Source organism: Sorex araneus, chromosome 1 (genome assembly GCF_027595985.1).
Source record: "Sorex araneus isolate mSorAra2 chromosome 1, mSorAra2.pri, whole genome shotgun sequence".
Taxonomy (NCBI): domain Eukaryota; kingdom Metazoa; phylum Chordata; class Mammalia; order Eulipotyphla; family Soricidae; genus Sorex; species Sorex araneus.
This window is the reverse complement of record NC_073302.1, coordinates 403,516,547-403,537,523: the sequence shown is the minus strand read 5'-3', so window position 1 is coordinate 403,537,523 and position 20,977 is coordinate 403,516,547. Positions and strand designations below refer to the sequence as shown.

Genomic DNA, 20,977 nt, shown 5'->3' with positions numbered 1-20,977 from the left:
GCACGCACGCACGTGCGCACACACACACACACACACACACACACACACACACACACACACACAATCCTTACTAGGGCCAGGGAAATAAGTTAAAAGGTAGCATTGTGGCATTACTGGGAATTGCCTCTGGTCCCCCTGCCCAGCACCATTGTGTCTGGTCTCTATGTACTTTTTTTTTTAAACTAACTTTGGGACTCCAGATTTACATGGTTTAAAATTTGCTCATGGACGACCCTGGTTCCACCTCTGACACCACCTATGGTCGCCTGAGCACAACCACATGTGGCCCTCAAACAAACAACAGCAAGGCCTACTTCTGTTGTAACAGCAACAGAAATATATTATTTGATTCAAGCATTGTATAGTAGGTTTACCCTGTTACCATACAAGGGTCAAATTTGATGTGCTGTGCTTTGGCATTATAAGAAGGACATTGATACATGGGTCCACGAAGTGGCAGGAGAGCTGTAGAAAAAGGGACCATGTCACATTCCTGGTGAAGGTACGCACTATGAAAAAGACTATGCTTCCAAAGGATAGGATAACTGTCTTAGGTATTTCAGAGACTGTCATGTGCAAAATGGATGAAACTAATTCTGAGTAATTCTAGAACATTAGAAGATCTAAGGATGGAATATTTTTGTCCAAATGAGATCTATCTAAAGATAAAATGAGCTTTCTCACAAAAAATCTTGCTTTCTCACAAAAAGTCGTACTTACTGTTACGGAAAATGTTAGTCATTATGTGAGTGAATGAATGACCTCATCTCTAGGTTGCCGCTAGTTCTGTGAGAATGGTAGTAGAAGAGCCCATGCATTTATAGACTGATAGATTGAATAAGACAGTGATTTCCCAATCCTTTTGAAAATGAAGATTTCTTATTAAAATCATTTAAAGTTGATCAATAAAATAAAAATCCACTTAAAATTAAGTATAGGACTTCAGTACTTTAAGTATTTACATATACTTCAAAATACGTTACATACAGAGTTATACATTATCTATAAAGCCTAGAAACTGTGCTTGGCAAGATGAGTACAGATCTACACACCTTCTCTTTTGAATGTTGCAGCTTCTTGAAGCTTTGAAGTTCATGGGTTGGCAGCCTTTGCCCTGGTTTCTTCTGAACTCAAAGTTCCAGGATATGATACAAATAGTTGATACATTTTGGTGACACATAGACCCTCAAACATGAAATGAAGAATTTGAAATGTGTTGCTATTTATTATTAAGCCAGGAAACCTTATTAAGAAGAAAGTGAACAGACTTTTTTGAGGGAATGTACTTAATATGACTAATGAAACAGTTACTTATTCTAAACAGTGGCCTAAAAGTTCCTGTATCTGGTAGTCTGTCAGATATAACCTTTCAATGAAGCATATCTGTTTTAGGGATTTAGCCGTAGTCTCTTGCACTGTGCTCAACACAGTCAGGTACCAGGACTTAGGTTTGTGGATGTCGGATCTAATGAATATGTAGCAAACCAAACAATTCAGAGCATCAGTGAAAATAGAGATGTGCACTTCAATCTGTCACCAGAAAAGAACTCCGTAATCTTACCACAGAACTTGGGAAATCTGTACCTGTTCTGTTTTTTTGTTTTATCTTCCCGGCTTTCTGTGGTGCAGTGTCCAAAGAATAATAGTTTTCTTCCCTCTCTACTATCATTCCCATGATGTTTATATATCTTTCCTGCTGATTTAACTTCCCATTCCTTTCCTTCCCTTCCATCTTTTTCTAATGTTCTTGCCTTAAAGTTAGAATTCTTCCCTGAGGATACTGGAGTCATCTCTAATGGGAGCTGATGTATTTTCCCCTCAAACTCTAATTGACTGCCTGCTCCTCTTTTCTCCTCGCCGTTTCCATATTGTCACTGCCCTCAGTCACTTATAAAAATGTGCATGTCTCTGGCCTGGGAAATGGCTGAACTCATACCCTGTGTGTGTGAGTCCATGAGCTTGGTCTGTAGTACCTTATGTCCCTCTTCTCCCCCATAGGACCCTAACACCCAGACATTGGCCAACCCAAGCACCATCCTGTTATGCCCTCACTGCTGAGCCTAGCATTGCTAGGAGTGGCTTTGGGCCCCATTGAGTCCCAGTTAGGTTGATCCCTATTCAAAAAATCATGGAATTCTTTTGCAGACTGTTATAGTCTGGTTCTATTCTCTTACTCTCCTTTTGGTTGACCATCTCCTCCCACTCTCTCAGTATAGCAAGTGAGGCCCTTGCCTTGCACATGGCCTATCAAGGTTAGGTCCCTGGCACTACATAGGACCCCTACAGCCCTCCAGGAATAATTTCTGAGCACAGCTGGGTGTAGCCCAAAAATTAAAAAAAAAAATTTTCAGGGGCTGGAACAATAGCACAGCGGGTAAGGCGTATGGCTTGCATGTAGCCGGCCTGGGTTCTATTCCCAGCATCCCATATGGTCCCCCTGAGCACTGCCGGGAGTAATTCCTGAGTGCAGAGCCAGGAGTAACCCGTGTGCATCGCTGGGTATGACCCAAAAAGCCAAAAATAGAAAAGTGCACATTCTGGGGTTCAGTTGCTGAACCTGGGGGTTGTGAGAGGGTTATTAACTTTGTAAGACATTTACTTAGTTTCGGGGCCACACACAATGGCGAGAGGGTGAGGTGTCTAAATTGATAGTTTTAGAGATAGAAACATTTGACTGTGGACTTGAGAGTAGAGGCCATCAGAGGTCTGGGGCCATAGCCCAGGGCTCAGGGCCACACCTTTGCCATGTGAGGCTGTTAGTTCAGTTCCGGAGACCATATTGGCCCTGAGTACTGCCGGACTGGCCCTGGAGGCCCCTGAACAGCACCATATCCCCAGGTATTAGCACTGACCCTTCTGACTGGCTGACCAGGTATTGAGCCCAGTGGCCACTGCTGTCATGCCCCCGCCTCTCCAGAAAAGACCACTGGAATCGTGAGAAGTAAGAAGTATGGAGTGAAGTCACTCTGGTCGATGCACATCTTTAGGAAGGAAAGGGGCAGTCAAGTGAGTGTTCATTATTCAGTGACTAAGATGGTGACAAGAGGAATTAGGTTGGTTAGTGGATGGTCTTAGTCTTGGCAGAGCCTCTTTTTGCACAGGAGCACCAACCCCACCAGACAAGACTGTCTGGGATGCAATAAAGAATCTAAACTCATTGGAAAAACCTGAGGAGAGGATAAGATCCTTTAGAGGCAGCAACTGAACCCCAGAAGTGGAGGTGGGGGGGGGAAGAAAAAGCATGTCAGAGAGATAGTACAGTGGGTTGGGTGCTTGCAAATCTGGGTTTGATCCCAGCCACTACCCAGAGTGATTCCCAAGCATAGAATCAAGAATAAGCCCTTAGCATCTCTAGGTTTGGTGTCCCCAAAACAAACAAACAAAAGATGTGAAAAACAGCATTTGTTGAATAAGTAGAGAGTAGGGCCAGAGCGATAGTATAGCAGGTAGTGCTTGCTTTGCACACAGCCAACCTGGGTTTGATCTCTGGCACCCCCTATGGTCCCCTGTGCTCTGCCAGAGTGATCCATGAATGCAGAGTCACAAATCATCCCTGAACACTGCCAGGTATGACCCCAAAACAAATAAGAGTATAGAGCAGTGTTCTTCAACCAGTGGTCTGCAGGTGTACAAGGGTTGAAAACCACTGGCATGCCACCTAGGTTATAACTGCCAAATCCATGGTCCAGCATGCAGGACAGATGCCAGTCTACAGGTGGAATACTCAGGGAACAGAGGGAAAGTTTTGGCAGAAAATCAGCAGGAGACTTATTCACAGAATATGATAGAGTGCAAAAATTACATATGATTGAATAGTTTATTCACAATTGGCCTTGGCTTATTCTTATGTAAATGATAGTTATAAGTTTCCAGTTGCTTTTCCTTTCATCTGCGGGAAGATACTGTGAAATGAAATTGTAGCTTGAAGTTTATGTGGTTTTAAGGTGTCAGAAGAACCAAACTAAAAAAGAACTAAAATTCAAACTGCCTGCAAGAGGAAAAAAAAATGAGTTGTAGTAGTCCTTCAGTATAGTAAAAGAATCAGCAAAGTGAAATAAAATGATGTGGCTGAAGGTTTAGTTCCACTGGTGCTTAAGGAGCTATCAAACCTGAGATGTGTGGGATCAAGAGAAAAAGCTTTCTTTGCAGGAAGCTAGCAGTTTGGAAGATAGTCGACTCATATTTTAAAAACAGACATTTTGTCCACATGGTTACAAGAAGGGATTTTTATAGAGAAAGAACAGGAAGGCTTTTTTTTGGGAGGGGGAAGGACGTGTTGTAGGCTGTTGGGAACCACCAGCTGAATAAATTTCTCTCAAGCTGAAACCCTGAGGCACGTGTGACATGACTGTGTCCTTTAGGAAAAGATGAGGGGGCAGGCTCAAACATTCTTAGCTAGGGACTAAAGCAATAGTACGGTGTGTAGGACATTTGCCTTGCATGTGGCCACCCTGGGCTTGATCCCCAGCATCCCATATAGTCTCCCGAGCACCACCAGGAGTATGTCCTGAGTTTAGAGCCAGGAGTAACCCCTGAGCATCACTGGGTATGACCCAAAAAGAAAAAAAAAAAAAAATCTCAACACTGACCAAACAAGTTTTCTGTTTTCTAGTTCTGGTTTTTTGTTTTTTTTTTTCTGTTGTTTTCTAGTTTTGTTTTGTTTTGTTTCTGTTTTTTGGCCACACCTAGCAGCACTTGGTTTCACTCCTGGCTCTGTGCTCAGGTATCACTGCTGCCGGGCTGCAGAAGCCATATGGGACTAGACACATACAGGTACCATAGCCACTGTTCTATCTCTCTGGCCCCTTTCTGTTTTTGTGGGTTCTGTTTTATTTATTAATTTATTTTTTAATTGATGCACTGTGAGATGCGAAGTTATAAAACTATTCATGGTCGGTTTTCAGCATATAGTGTTCCAACACTCATCCTTCCACCAGTGTTCCCAGTTTCCCTCCCCCCACCCTCCCCCAGCCTGTCTCTATGGCAAGCACCTCTCTCTCTCTCTTCTCTCTCTCTCTCTCTCTCTCTCTCTCTCTCTCTCTCTCTCTCTCTCTCTCTCTCTCTCCTCCCTTTCTCTCCCACCCTCTCTCTTTCCCTCCCTGCTCTCTTCCCTCTCTCCCCCCTCCCTCTCTCCCTCCTTTTGGGCATTATAGTTTGCAATACAAATACTGAGAGTTTATCATGTTTGTTCCTTTACCAATTTTCAGCATGATTTTCTTATCCAGAGTGCTCATTTCCAACTATCTTTGTTATAGTGGTCCCTTCTCTATCCCAGCTGCCTTCTCCCCCAGCTCGTGAAGCAGGCTTCCAATTGTGGACCAGTCATCCTGGCCCTTATTTCTACTGTCATTGGGTATTAGTCTCATGTTATATTTTTTCATATTCCATAATGAATACAATCATTCTATTTCCATCCCTCTCCTTTCGACTAATTCACTCAGCATGATATTCTCCATGTCCATTCTTTTATAAACAAATATCATAACTTCATTTTTCCTAACAGCTGCGTTGTATTCCATTGTGTAGATGTACCATAGTTTCTTTATCCAGTCATGTGTTCTTGAGCACTCAGGTTGTTTCCAAATTCGGGTGATTGTTTAATAGTGCTGCAGTAAAAGTACACACACACACACACACACACACACACACACACACACACATATAATTTCTGCTGTGTGTTTGGGGGGACCTCAGTATATAATCCTAGAAGTGGAATTGCTGGGTCATATTGAAGCTCAATTTCCAGCTTTTTGAGGAATGCCATACTGTTTTCCAAAAAAGGCTGATCCAGGAAGCGTTCCTATCAGCAATGAATGAGAGTCCTTTTCTCCGGCATCAGTGCCAACATTGGTTGTTCTCATTCTCTTTTTGATGTGTGTCAGTCTCTGGTGTGAGATGATATCTCATTGTTGTTTTGATTTACATTTCCCCGATGATTAGCGATATAGGGCATTTTTTCATGTGTCTTTGGCCATTTGTATTTCTTCTTTGAAAAAGTTTCTGTTCACTTTTTCTCCCCCTGTCTGGTTTTTAATATAGACCACAGCTCCTTACTTCTTCAGGTAGGCTTCAGTTGTCACTGTCAGTTCTTCATTTCATTTCTGAAAATTGGGGTATTGAATCAAATCTGCTTCTTACTGATATAGCTCTTTATTCCCTTTCCTCGGGCTGCTAATGTAAGGAGAAGCTATTTTCTTATAAGGTATTTCCCTTTTATGCTAATTCTTCTGGTTCCCACTCTCAGTTGCTCATATGAGAAATGACTCCAATTTTCTGGGGAGGACTAGGGGAGGGGTAAGGATAGAACAAACTGACCTGGTGGGTCAGTTTACTAAACTACATGCTGCTTTCATGAGAGGGTGGCATGGTTTTGCTTATTTATATTTCTGCCTTTAGAACTTCCTGGAAAGTTCTGTAACTCAGAAGTTGTTTTGCCCGGTTATTTTATAGAACCAGTCTCTCAGTCCTGGGGATATTATTCATCCACGGGAGGAACTGAGTTCAGTTCCTTGAACAAAGAGAAAAGTTAAAATGGAAGTTAACAGAAAGTCCAGGCAAGAGCTCCAAAAACTACGGTCCCAGCATCTGCAGGAGGCAGTTGTCTCCTGCTTCCCAGTGCCACTGACAGCCTTGAGCCTTCCCCCAAAACAGCAGTCACTGGTCACTTCTGCTGTCTGTCAGGACCCCCCCATCTCCAGTTTGCATGGTTCTCACAAGACTGAATTGTTGATCAGTATAAGTCATAGGGGTTGTGGGGAGGAAGGTGGTATACTGGAAATAGCACTGCAGCACTGTTGTCCCATTGTTCATCTATTTGCTCGAGCGGGCACCAGTAATGTCTCCATTGTGAGACTAGTTGTTACTGTTTTGGGCATATTGAATACACCACAGCTAGCTTGCCAGGCTCTGCCTTGCGGGCGGGATACTCTCGGTAGCTTGCTGGGCTCTCCGAGAGTGACAGAGGAATTGAACCTGGGTCGACTGCGTGCAAGGCAAATGCCCTCCCAGCTGTGCTATTGCCCCAGTCCTTATTAGGATATTCAGCTCAATTAGCTTAATTCATAGTATTTGGTACTAGCATGTGGCTGCCTGGGTTCATTCCCTGGAATCCCATACAATCCCCTGAGCCTGCCAGAAATGATCCCTGAGCATTGAGAGGTGTAGCACCTCCCCCACCCTCCTAAATATAAAAAGTCATGGTCAGATACTAGAAAGATTAAGGATTCACTCCAGTTTGTAAGCACAGGCTTCAACAGCAGGAACAACAACAAAAGATTAAGAACAGAATCTGATTTGTACAAAAAGTTGTACTGCCTTTTCTCTCAACCTTCACTGCTGACATGCTTGCAGTAACAGATTAAGTTTCCTTACAATAATCATGTGACCAGATTTTTTTCCATAAGCACAGAAAGAACAGGTAATTATTTAAATTCCTGTGATTTCCAACTCCACATCTTGCTTAAATGGCCTCTCTGGTTTCGGCAGTTAGTCCTGTATTTCTCAGGATCCATTCCACTGATCAGTACTGTCCAAACAGGAGTCCGAAGTCTTTTTTAGTACCCACAGAGAGTCTTACCATGGTTTCCACATTTCAGGCCACAGGCCGTTTGTTTTAGCTTTCCCTAGCCCCAGGGTTTTCCCTAGCCCCTTCTCAGTTTTCATTTTGTTTCACTTTTCCTTTAGATCAGAGCCTGTCCCATGACAGCACTCTTGACCAACTAGAGCTGGATTACTTTGGGGGTCCCTTTAGGGCAGATCAAATTAGAGTTTCGCTGGCAACCAGCTCCATTTCCAGGTGCCCTGGACTCACATTGTGAGGGGTTGTAAATTAAGACCAGTCTTAAGCAACTGAAGTTCAGCTTAATTTAATATGACATGCCCAGATTTTTACTTATTATTTTTATTTATTTATTTTTATTATTTATTTATTATTTTATTTATTTATTTATTTTTAAATAAGATGTTATTTACCATCAGGATCCACCTGCAACACTTATATTTGGGATTCCTGAGCAGTCTCCACAGTAAAAAGGCTACTTTGTCACCCTGCTAGCAAGTTGGAGCTCTTTTTTTTCTTCCTTGGATCACACCTGGCAGTGCTCAGGGAATCACTCATAATGGGGCTCAGGGGACCTTATGGGGCATGGAGGACTGAACCCAGGTCAGCCTCATCCAAGGCAAGCCTCATCCTGCTGACTATTGCTCCAGCCTCTGGACTGGAGCTCTTTAAACAAGGCATCAAACTGTTCTTTGTTAAAGTTATTCTTCAATTCTAAAATAGTGTTGCCTCTGATATTCCAGGTAAAATAGAAGAATTAAAACCAGTTCCCAATTATCCGTTGTAAAAGACAGCATTATCTATCTTCCTGTGTTTATGTAATCAAGACATTGCAGTAAAATATAATGTGAAAAAAGATACTAACTATGTCAAGTAGAGGGAAAAGTGAATGTTTTAGTTCCACTTATAACAATACGGTTCACCAGGTTTTTCTAATTAAAAATTCACTTGACTAGTCCATTCGACCCCTTGTAGAAAATCTTGATCTCCTGCAATTTCATGTATCCGGTTTTTCAACAAGCTCTGCAGTTTTATCTTCAGCTCCACAAGTCTGTACTCTGGAATATCTGTCAAAAATTTTTTTTTCCACAGACTTCTGAACAAGGCATTAGGACAGATCTACAAGTGACAAAGGCTTTAGATTTTTCTGTACTATGGCATTGGCCAATGTTTTTAACTCAGTAGTTCTGCTACAAGATGGTGTTTTGGGTTTGTGTGTGTGTGTGTGTCTGTGTCTGTGTGTCTGTGTGTGTGAGGGAGGGAGGGAGGAGAGTATTAGGTCTTCAGTTTTAAATTTAGCAGGTTTTTTTTTAATTCATGAGAGTTCTTTTTTATTTTTATTCATTTAATCTTTTTTCTAATAAGTAATTTAAATTATAAACTCCACAAATTTTTTTTCATAGGACCAATAGCTAGGAATCTTCCAACTGAATTGTGATCTTTTCCTCCCCTCTACACTATTGAGACCCCTTCTATGGAGCCTGTGTTAAGTAATAACACAGAAGCCAAATCATTAATATTTTGTCCATTTGCCTCATCTTTGGCAAAAATAGTTCTAAAATTTTAAGACAGCATCGTAATTCACAGCTCTGTTTTAGGCCATGACTCAAATTCTAACACATTCTACTCCAAGCAGTGTTAAAATGGAAAACCATCTTCTCTTTACCCATGGACTCCATCCTGTCCAGAGAACTTTTAGAAGGCATTGAAGCCTAATTTAGCTACCCATTGTGAAACAAAACAAAGAATAAAACCAAACTCCAAATACAAACAAATAGAACAAAATCAAATTCAAAAACCAAATACCATAACTCTTCCAAGTGCAAATCAACACAAGGAGGAGGTAGAAGTCACAAAATCTTCCCAGATGCTGAGAATAGGACTTTGCGTTCCGTACCCTCACCAAATTAAACTTATCTTTCTCTCCACCAACAGAACACTCTTCCCCGTACCCCCACAGGAAATTAGAGGCCACTCACAGATGAATCAGGCCACACATCCTGCTGAGAGTTCACAGCTATTCCCAGTCAGCACCGTCCACAGGGAAATGTGGCTTAGATGCAGGGGCAGTTTCTTGGGCGTGCCCCCCAAGGTTACCAACTTTCTCACTTTTATGGCCACACACGTGGTCCACTGACTCACCTCCAGCTGTTTTCTGACTCCTCGGACCCCTGGGGAGTGACCTGAGAGGCAGCCAGGATCAGTACGGGGATGAGGGACAGCCCGTAGGCAGAGGTCCTGTTTGCCCTGGACTTACACGCAGACTGCACTCCGGGCTTCACCAAATCATGACGTGAAGCTTTAGTTCCACTGGGTGTTCGAGGGCCAGTCAAACAAAAGGTGTGGTAAGGGGGTTAAGAGAGTTTTCTGAGCAAGGAGCTAGCAGGTTGCAAGATGGCAGACGCATGTTTTCAAAGGAGCCACCTTGTCTGCCTGATTACAATAAGTTTTTTGTAGAGAAAGAGCAGGGAAGTACTTTATTAGGGAGGGCAAGTCCCCTGTGCTGGTGGGCGTTGGAGCGAAGAATGAATTCACGCAGGGCTAGTCCCCTGAGGCATACTTCTGAATGGGGTTTCTGTCCTCCTATCTCTTAGGAAAGGCTGAATCTCAGCTAGCACTGGCCAAACAGGCTTTCTGGTTTCTAGACTTTAATTCAACTCCTAATTTCTTCGGACCTCATCTCAATGTACGCTCAGATATGTTATTAATACACTTGTATTAAGCATTCTTAATTCTAATTTAAAAATTACTCAGGTCAGTTGCCACAGTTTCTTCTTATATATTGCTTTCTAGATGTTGACTTTAGAGAATAATTCATTTAGGGGCCAGAGAAAGAGTATAGCAGATAGAGGGCTTGTCTTGCACACAGCCAGCCTGGGTTCTATCTCTGGCACCATACATGGTCCCTGAACACTACTGGGTGTGACCCAAAAATAAAAAGAAAACAGTTCATTTGGGTTATAAACAAAAGTCTCCCAGAATACATAAAAGCTGTCCCCAAACCTTAAAATTAAATTAAAATAATTTGAAATCACAAAAAAGCAGAAAGCATAAAATGATGCATGTACTCATTCCAGGTACATAGTTAAAACCTTTTTTTTCCAAGAGAAAAAAATTTAATTTTATTGATCACATTTATATTTCCTGTACATGGGAGGAACCTGGAGAAACTGAGAAATTCACCCATGTGTCTGCAGAAGCCATTTTTCAATTAGCTTAGCTAGAGCAGAGGACATTGGTGAGGTGGAGGGATCAGTTAGGGTGGTCTTTTCCTTTTCAGGAAAAAGACCAGGAGACAAATGTATTCGAATTTAAGTTTGCTTTCTTCTTTGCAAAGATAAGATTAGATCTTCCTGGGTACTATGAGGGAGACAGTCTTGCAAAGAGAAGTTATTTGAAAATAATTTCTTTTAAAAAAAAAAGTCTTTTTCACAGGCAACGCCATTCTGCCTTTAGTAATCCATGAAATTTGTCTTGTAACAACATATTGGGGGGTAATAGATTCTTTACTCCACTAGTTTTGCTGTTGAAACTTCTCAAGGAGTCCCACAATTCACAGGTTAATTTGTTTAGTTACATTGACCCGTTCTTAAGCCTCAAAATTATCTTTGAGATGTATCTTTGGGATGTATGGTATAATTTTTGATGTTGTGCTTACAGTTATTCCATCAAACCCTGTCATAAGAATGTATATGCAGATCACTTGGCATGTTCACTGTATCACTGTATCACTGTCATCCCGTTGTTTGTTGATTTACTCTAGTGGGCACCAGTATCGTCTCTATTCCTCCAAGCCTTGAGATTTTAGCAGCCTCTCCTTATTCGTCTTTCTTAGCAATTGGAGGCTCTTTAAGGGTCAGGGGAATGAGACCTATCATTATTGTTTTGGGCATATCTAATACACCATTGGTAGCTTGCCAGGTTCTGCCTGTGTGGGCCGGATACTCGCGGTAGCTTGCCGGGCTCCCCAAGAGGTATGTGTGTATATATATATATATATATATATATATATATATATATATATATATATATATATATATATATATACATACATGGACTCCGTGCCAGACTGTTTTCACTCGGGGCACCTCAGAGTGGGGCGGGTGGGAGCCCTCCCCACCCAAAGGGACCCAGCCCGGCAGCTGACCTGCATTACTCAACCACCGCTATGCTCCAGGCCACTTTCATTATGGGACACCTCCTATCCATTTTCCAGAATTACCACACCATATTTGATGGAGTTCAGACAGTACAAACAAATCAGTTGGCATATTACCTTTTTATTTTGGGAGAGTAGAGGAAGTGATAGAGAAAAGTTGGCCATTCACCTTGGGCAATAAATGATTTTTAAGGAGTGTTTTGGTTGGGAGGAGTCCTTGAGACACTGTAAAGGGAATTGGGCTGTCTGGTGATGGATGTGATATTGGAATGATATCTACACGAAAAATATAATTAATAATGATAATAAAAAAAGGGGGACTGGAGCAATAGCACAACTGGTAGGGCGTTTGTCTTGCACTCGGTTGACCCGGGTTTGATTCCTCCATCCCTCTTGGAGAGCCTGGCAAGCTACTGAGAATATTTCGCCCACATGACAGAGCCTGGCAAGCTACCCGTGGTGTATTCGATATGCCAAAAACAGTAACAACAAGTCTTACAATGGAGATGTTACAGGTGCCCACTCAAGCAAATCGATTAACAATGGGAAGACAGTGCAATGAAAAAAGGAAGTTATCATATATATCAATTCCTGAATTATTTTTTTAATCAGAAAATGGTAACTGTGTGACTTAGTTTACTTGAGTGCTTCTTAGTGACAAAGTAGAGAAATGAAATATAATGAACCTATTTTAAAAAGGCTTAAATTTTCCTTGTTTTTAAATCTGTCCATTTTGTTAAAAAAAAATTTTAGACAAGCTATGCTATAGGTACACAAATAGGTAATAAAGAAACCCTACATCTAACTTATCATAGTGTTTTCATTTTTTTATATTCTCTTGTACAAGTCATACAGATGTTTCTCCTTTGCTATCAAAAGCCTAGTTGCAATTCTTTTTCCCTTTTTTCTCTCACTATTCTTAGTATGTCTTAAAATTGATCGTTTTGTGTAGCTGTATGATATTCTAATAAACAATGGTTTCTAATCCTATAGTTAGAATTTTAAGTCATTTAATCTCAGCTTCTGCTAAAGTTATCAATGTCCTCAAAATAGCCAATAAAAATTACATAAAGTTCACTTTACCTTTTTATTTATAATTGTAAGATCTAAAGTCCTCGTAGGAAAATGTGCCTGGAAAGGTAGACAAATCCCACTACTCTGTTTTCCTTTGGTTAAAAAAGAAAAAAATAGCCTAATTTAGGGGATTTTATTTTTAAATCAGAATCATGACTTTTTCATTTCCATTTTTTTTTTGTTTTGAACCACACCCAACATACAAATATAGTAACAGATATATACATACCTCTCGGAGAGACCGGCCAGCTACTGAGAGTATCCCGCCTGCCTGCACGGCAGAGCCTGGCAAGCTACCCATGGCGTTTTCGATATGCCAAAAATGGTAACAGTAGGTTTCATTCCCCCTGACCCTGAAAGAGCCTCTAATCATTGGGAAAGAATGAGTAAGGAGAGGCTGCTAAATTCTCAGGGCTGAGTGTAATAGAGATGTTACTGGTGCCCACTCGAGTAAGTCGACGAAAACAACGGGATGACAGTGATACAGTGATATCGAACCACAGCAGCAGTGCTCAAGTCTTACTCTTGGTTCTGTGCTCAGGGATCATACCTGGAAGGACTCGGGGGACCATAGTGCTAGAAATTGAATCTGTGTCAGCTGCATGCAAGACAGGCACTCTACCTGCTGTGTTTTCTCTTTCTCTTTAGCACCACAGTATCTTGATTTGAAAAAATGAAAAATGTTAGAGAGACTTTGGTATCTCTAACTCTGTCAGGGTGTTGTAGAGTGGAAAGAAAGAAGTGAAGTAGGTTTGTGATGTAGTAACTCAGCCTTTTGTGTCTTTGTATTTTAGGTAAGATTTTTTTGGTACTATTTTTAGTTTTTTATTACTGCTAATGACAGTAGGGTTGTTTTGGTAGTGTTTTTTCTTAAGATTTGGAAAGATTTAGTATTCTTCAGAGAGGCACTATTATACTAAAACAAGATATTCTTCAGTCTAACACTAGGTATCACAATAGCCATAGCATCTCATTTGTGCTATTTTTAAATGTGTTTTCATCAGCAGTATCTGTAGTTCTCCATTCCAGATTTTTTTTAATTAATATGTCAGTCATTGCTTAGAAACTTTTTAGAAAGTATTATAAAGTGATAGACAAAAACATTAATTGATGATGGTTTAATAAATAAGAGCATGCAATTAGTGTACATAGAAAAGCTGTTCTCACATGGATGATTATTTTTGCAGAATTGAATACTTAAGGCTTTAATTTTATACTTACTGCTGGATCATTATATCTAATTATTTTGACCATTTATTCAAATAATAAATCTCCAAGCCTGAATATTTATAGTGAAGAATGAGTTTGGAGAAAGAAAAATAATTATATGTCTCTCTCTCTCTCCCTGCTATTTATTCTGCCTGCCACCAGAGTACAAAAATATACATTCACATCGTCTGTTTGTTGTATCGTATTCTTGGATCATACAGATTTAGTTACAATACACATACAAGTCAACCAATGTTCAAAAGACTGAAAAGAATTAAAACTACAAGTGAGGACAGATGAGATTTGCATTTTATAATGATATGACAGGTGTTTTTGAAGATAAACAATATTTTGAAGCAAAAATGATTTAAATAGTTTGGTATCTTATTATTTTATTCTAGTTATTACACAGAAAGCAAATAGTCTTTCAATGAAATCTAAACTTTCTATAATATATTGAAATGTCAAGTGTTGAACAATACTTTTTTATTTTTTAGAATAACAAAAAGTAAACTTTATGGAAAGAAAAAAAAGTAAATCTTCTTTCTGATAATTGTGTTGTAATATTTTTTAATTGAGTGTCAGTCCCACTGTTTAATCGCATTGCTATAATACTTAGCTAAATATGTGAAATGTTTAGCATGTGCCTCCCAGGACACATACAAAGCTGAACAGTCTAGAGGGGTGAGGGCACTAACATATTATTTGTTTTTGTTTATAGGACAGTGAACTTTGACATAATAAAATACTTGTATGATTTCTTGTGAAAACAAGCTTCAAAGCCATATGGACACTGTGACAATGACTAAGCCAAGCTGTGTTCATCCAACTACTTAGCTGGCCGCGGAGAGGAGTTCTTTGGCTCTATTGGATTTGTCCAGACAGGTGCTGGCCCAGCATGGAACCTGATGAAAATACTCTGATTGGTCTGAGTGGATGTGAGCAGAAGACTATTTACCAGGGACCCTGGAGTATTTGGAAGCAATGTGTTAATTATAAACAGCAGGGTTTGAGCACAATCTGTTCTGCTCTTAATGATGTTATCTTAACACTGAAATTGCCTGAAACCCATTTACTTAGGACTACATTTTGCACCATGAACTATCCCCTGCACTTTGAACATGCCAGCAGCCCTTGTATATAAGCCCAATCTTTTCACTTCCTCTCCACAGGAACCACTGCAGTTGCCTGCCAAAGCAGATTTTCCTAAGGCCACAGTTTTAAAAGATGATAGTTACAAAATATAATAAATAGACGCTTTTTGAAAATCTCGCTTGTATATGCTTATCTTTTCACCATGATTTTCTCAAGAGGCAGTGAAAGTTGTTTGATCAGCTGCAGGACAACTTCCCATCACTCCACTTACTGGAAACTATTGTGTGCTTGTATGAGGTTTTCTCTGGGTGCTCTTGGAATTAACCACCCAACTTAGTTTTTTAATCCAAATTATGGGTTTTCTTCTTTGTTTAAAATTGCCCTTTAAGAGTTCCACAATAAATTTTTTTCCTGGTATATCAATTATGAATCTTGGGTCAAATCTGAGTATCAGTGTGTATGTGTATGTGTGTGTGTTAATTTAAATTCTTTCTTATGTGTGGAGGAAAATGAAGTTTAGGGGATTGAACCCTGGACTCCAGTTTGTTAAGTATGTAATCTAGCCTTTTGAACCACTTCCCTCAGCCCAGGGTTCATATACTTAAAGAAGCTTTTCTATTAGCAGGTTTAAAAGTTTTTAAATGTTTACAAAACTTTTTTGAGCAGATTTAAAGTGCTTTATTATAGAGCCTGATTTTAATTTCACTATCATTTTATTCCTTCATTCTTTTTTGTTGGTGATTGTAGGATAACATTGGGTTTGTCTTGTTAGCTTTGCCGCAGGGAACTTAGTTTACCTTAAAGCAATGTCCTTTCTGTATGGACACAGGAAGACAGTTAATATTACGCTTTGTGACTTGGGAGCTGATTGACTCCAATGGTATTTACTCCTGGGCATCTGCTTTCTCAACTTAGTTGCCCTTCGTTCCTAGCACCCCAAAAGCAGGGTCCCGACAAGGGACGGAATGGACCCAGGACAAGCTGTGAGCTACCCTGACATCAAAATCGGCCAGGCCAAAGTGCCACAATACTCAACTATAAGTTGAGAACATGGTCATAGATAGATGCTGTCATGATCCAAAAGTAACGACAACACTAGGAACCTGATGGGGTCAGGAAGACTAACCTGGCCTGAGAACTATGGTCTGGAATATATAGTGAGATGTCCTCAGGAAGAACCAAACTTTAAGTCTGATATATCTCTTACTGTACTCATACAGAATGACATTGCTAGAAATATTAGAAGTAAATTTACTATAACTATTTAAGTGGATTACTAGCTGAGGAAGGAAGAAAGTAACACACCCTGGATGGGATCCCACCCTTGAGCAGATCTCCTAGTAATCTGGAGTAATCTCCTTAGATGAGATTTTGTTAATCTGGAGAAATGGTCTTACCCCTCTTTGTTGATTTGTTAATGTTCAACCCACCTTTGTGTTACCGCCCTATGTGATTGCTATATAAACTAAGACTGTAACAGAGTAGGTAGAAGACACAGAAGCAGGACAAGGGGCAGAGGTAAGACAGAAGCAAGGAGAAGAGACAGAAGCGGAGAGAAGACACAGAGCCAAGATAGAAGACAGGAGAAAACACAGATTGGAAGAGACCAGAGGAGAGACTACAGAGACAGAGACACACACAGAAGAGAGCACAGTGGCACACACAGAAACAGAGCACCAGGAGGAGCCATCCCGATCTGGTCCATGCACAACGGCTCGAGAACACTGAACTCGAGCAGCAAGAGAGAGAGAGCGCCGCCCCAAGAGCCCGAGAACAACACAACACACATCACATCATCTCCCCCTCCCACGTGCTCGCGCGTCTTTGTATTTTTTACAGGTGATGGTAATTTTTGTTTTGTTTTAGGGCCACAACTGGCATTGCTCAGGGGATATTCCTGGCTCTACATTCAGGAATCACTCCTGGCCAGCTCAGGGGACCATATGGGATGTGGGGGGTCAGGCCCACATCAGTGCATGTAAGGCAAGTGCCATGCCTGCTGAACTCTCTCTTCAGCCTCACCTTCATTTTTTTTTTTGAAAAAACTCACATTGTCTATCTCTTTCAGAGATTAAGAAGTTTCCTACTTGCATTTATTTAGCAGTAATGAGTCAGGTAAAAACAAACATACTTCCTTTTTGTCCTCCTTCATAAGGCAGCAAGAAAGACTTTCTTGACCACAGGATGGCATTCACAGTGAGTGTTTAGAACAGTTTTGCCCAAAGTCTCTTTTTCCACGAAAAATGATAAAATTTGTGCTCTATGAGATGTTCAGGAGGAACTGGGATCAGGAAAAACTAAGTACATTGTAAGGCCTACAGTTTCTGCACTTAGAAATCCTTTTAATGGAGCAATAGTACAGTGGATAGGGCACGTGCCTTGCATGCTGCTGGCCTGGGTTCAATCCCAGCACCCAATATTGTCCCCTGTGCACTGCCAGGATTGATCTCTGAGCACCACCAGGTGTTGCCCAAACACACCCCCCCCAAAAAAAAAAAAGAAAAAAGCCACTTATTAGTAAATTAGAAAGCAATTTGGGAGCTGGTTTGAGGAACAGTTCCGCCTGGGAAGTTTTTAGTCCTTAGTTTTGCTATAAATTTACAGGTCTTATGTGTAGCCTTCTTAGATAGACTGGGACTAATCTGCATTTTAAGGGAAAGTACTTAGAATAAGAGAGAGAAGAGATTGTCAAACAAAGAGTTGGTGAGGAAAGAGGAAGCCAGAGCTTCCTGTCTCTCCGTGCTGCCTCCTTATTGCTCAGCACCTACACACATTGTCTATCTATCCCACACTGACCAGCGGCCCCTCTTGTGGCTTCCCTGGAAAGACCTGGTGACCAGATTTTCTCTGCCCCCCCTCAGAACTTTGCTGTTTTGTAATTTACTTCCTAATGGCTTGCTAAATGACTCACTAGTTGATTAAATGGAGAGTAGCAGAGTTTAATATGGATATTGGCATTTTAACAAGGGCCATCTGCAAATGAACTCTCTAATTGGAAAATATTAATCTCCAATTACAGGAGGGAATGGAATGATGAGACCTATTTTGGCTGGTGGGCTTGATATTTTCAGCGTCAATTTACCTGTCCTAAAAATTGCTTGTGAGGAAAAAATAGCAATTGCCAGCTGTAAGTTTTTGTGTATTTTTGGTAGATGGGTGATCCATTTAAGAAAGTGTCTTCTTTCAATTCTGACTCAGGTCCAATGGCCATGGCACAAACACTTTTTCTTCCTCTTCCCTCTTCCTTTGAGGTCAGCTTTCATCCCGGCCTCAGTCTTACTGCTGAAGCAATTATTTTTCAGCAACTCCGGAAGAGATTCTTCTAACACACGTATCTTTTCTTAAGCCTGGAAGAAGGTATAAGTCTCCAAGGCAGCAATTAAGTGAGGGCTCTGGAATCAGACACTTTGGGTCTACTGTAGGCTGTATGACTACAAGCAGTGTGATGTCAGGCGGATTATTAAATCTGTAGTCTTACCTGTTTGGTGGAACATATGACATAACACATGAAGTTGTTTAGAGAGGATTAAGAAAATTGATATAGGGGGCTGGAATGATGATAGTACAGTGGGCAGGATGCTTGCTTTTCAAGTGGTGTACCTGGATTCAATTCCTGGCATTCAATATGGTTCCTGAGTCCACCAGGAATGATCCCTGAGCACATAAAAGTAAGCCCTGAGTACCACTAGGTATGGTCAAAAAAGTTGATGTATTTCTTTATTTCAAGCAGCACTTTTCCACCTGGGGCAACATTGGCCATCAGGAAAGAATCCGCAGTATTTTGGTTATTACCAGGTATGGGGTAGGAAGGCCAGAATGCTGCTAATCTATGTCCCATAACAAAATCAGTGGTTTGATATATGCACAGTTGAGTGCCAAGGTGGGAAGCCCAGATTTAAATAACTGGCTCCCAGTACTCAAGATGATAACATTTATTACTATGAAATAAATATTTGTTGCCTAGATAGAAGGCAAATGGCAACATTTCGCCTAAAAAGAGAGTAAGTACTCATCTGACTTAATAATTAGGAAAATTATTATTTAAAACTAAAAAATTATCCAGGTGAACATTATACTAGGATTTTTACTTTTAGAATTAAATGATTATCTACTGGCTTCTAGCCTCACGTAGATTTATCAAATTATCTTTCAGGAATTTGTTGAATAGATGAAGGCATGAAGTGAGAATGATCAGAGCAGAGAGAGCAGTGACTAAGGAATTACATTGTCCTCAGGGTATGGGGGCTGAACAATGAGTGGTATATCCCCCACTGATTTAGTTAATCAACATTGGATATAATTAAGGTAGTCTGATGCATGGCAAGATCAGACAGTAAAACCTTGTTAATCAATCCAAACTGTGCACCCCTCTGATTGCTACATGAAAAGTAAAATAATAGGGACCAGAGAGCTAGGACAGGGGTTAAGGAAATTGCCTTGTTCCTGGCTGATCTTAGTTCACTCATAAGCATCACATATGGTCCTCTGAGTACTGTCATGTGTAGCCCCAGAGCAATGTAATAGATCAAGCCCAAGAATACTGTATTTCTTGCTTCTTTAAGAATGTGGTAGTCTTGGGCTGGAGCGATAGCACGGTGGGTAGGTCATTTGCCTTGCATGTGGTTGACCAGGTTCAATTCCCAGCATCCCATATGGTCCCCTGAGCACCACCAGGGGTAATTCCTGACTGCAGAGCCAGGAGTAACCCCTGTGCATTGCTGGATGTGACCCAAAAAGAAAAAAAAAAAAGAATGTGGTAGTCTTGAAAATAGTTGACAAAAGACAACTGTTCCATTTGTATAGTCAGGGCTATGAGAGCATCCTCCATTGCTACCTGGAGTCTTACGATATTGTCCACCATAATTATTTGCACTTATTATCTGCTTATGCCCTTAGCTATGAGCAGAGACTTGGATTAGAGGTAATTAGACAAGAGATATTATTCAGCTTCATCCCCTAGATTTTGAAAGCTTCATCTGCAACAAAGTGTGACTGCCTGTCATACGTGAATAGTTGGGATAATTTTGCGTGTAATTTCAGTCTGCTGAAACAATTTGCTTTCAAAAATGCTTAGTAGAGCTCAAAGAAATCTTTCCTATCAAGATATCAACATTTCGCTCAGATATGCCATTAAATGCTCTGAATACACAGTTAGTGTTCATTTTCCAGCAGTGACACATTCACGAAGCACAGTGTGAGAAGAAGAAATTTGGTAGAGCAGAGAAAATTATAATCAATTCATTCATTTAACTGCATGTTGATGCACAGTAATGATGGGAATTTTAGAAGGCATTCAACTGTTTGAGTAAATAGTGGGAGCATTGGCATGATGGAAAGAGTCTGGATTTTAGAGGCAGTAAAGATTCGTTTGGAATTCATATAAACCATGATCTATTTCCTTGGTCTTGGAAGAGATGAGAATTTGACTTACCAACAGTTTCCATGAAAGTATTTGACATTTACTCAATAAATGCTAAGTACCAGCTGTATCTTAGACATTGCGTTGGGTATAGGATATAACAAGAGTGAACAAAGACAGATTTTTTTTTTTGACCCTGAATCTACAGGTACTAATGGCATCAGTAAATCTATTCTTTGAGATAGAGATTCTTGGTGGAGGGACTAAGTTTGTTTTTAGGTGAGATAAAGCATGAGTTCAGTTTTAGACATGTTGCCTTCTTGGGAGATACCCAAGTCAAAATGAAAAATAGGTAATTGGATCTAGGCTACAGATCAGAGTTGCTGCCATATATGAATGTAGAAAACATTAGAACTAATGCTGCTTTTTAGTGAATTAGAGCTCTTGGTTCATAATGTAGCACCTATAATGATGAGAAGTCATCACAAAGCACACACATACACAAAAAAACAAGCAAAAAACC

At 40.5% G+C, this 20,977-nt stretch overlaps 1 protein-coding gene across 3 annotated transcripts in view; it reads left to right on the top strand.

Moving 5' to 3' along the window:
• Positions 1–15,512, top strand: part of ORC5 (origin recognition complex subunit 5) — a 70,075-nt gene extending 54,563 nt beyond the window's left edge. For all 3 annotated transcript variants that reach the window (XM_055137197.1, XM_055137204.1, XM_004602122.2), the window contains one exon: positions 14,722–15,512. In XM_055137197.1, the coding sequence (XP_054993172.1) occupies positions 14,722–14,767 (46 nt within the window). In that variant the 3' untranslated portion in view covers positions 14,768–15,512. The remainder of the gene's footprint in view (positions 1–14,721) is intronic.
• Positions 15,513–20,977: the final 5,465 nt, after the last annotated feature.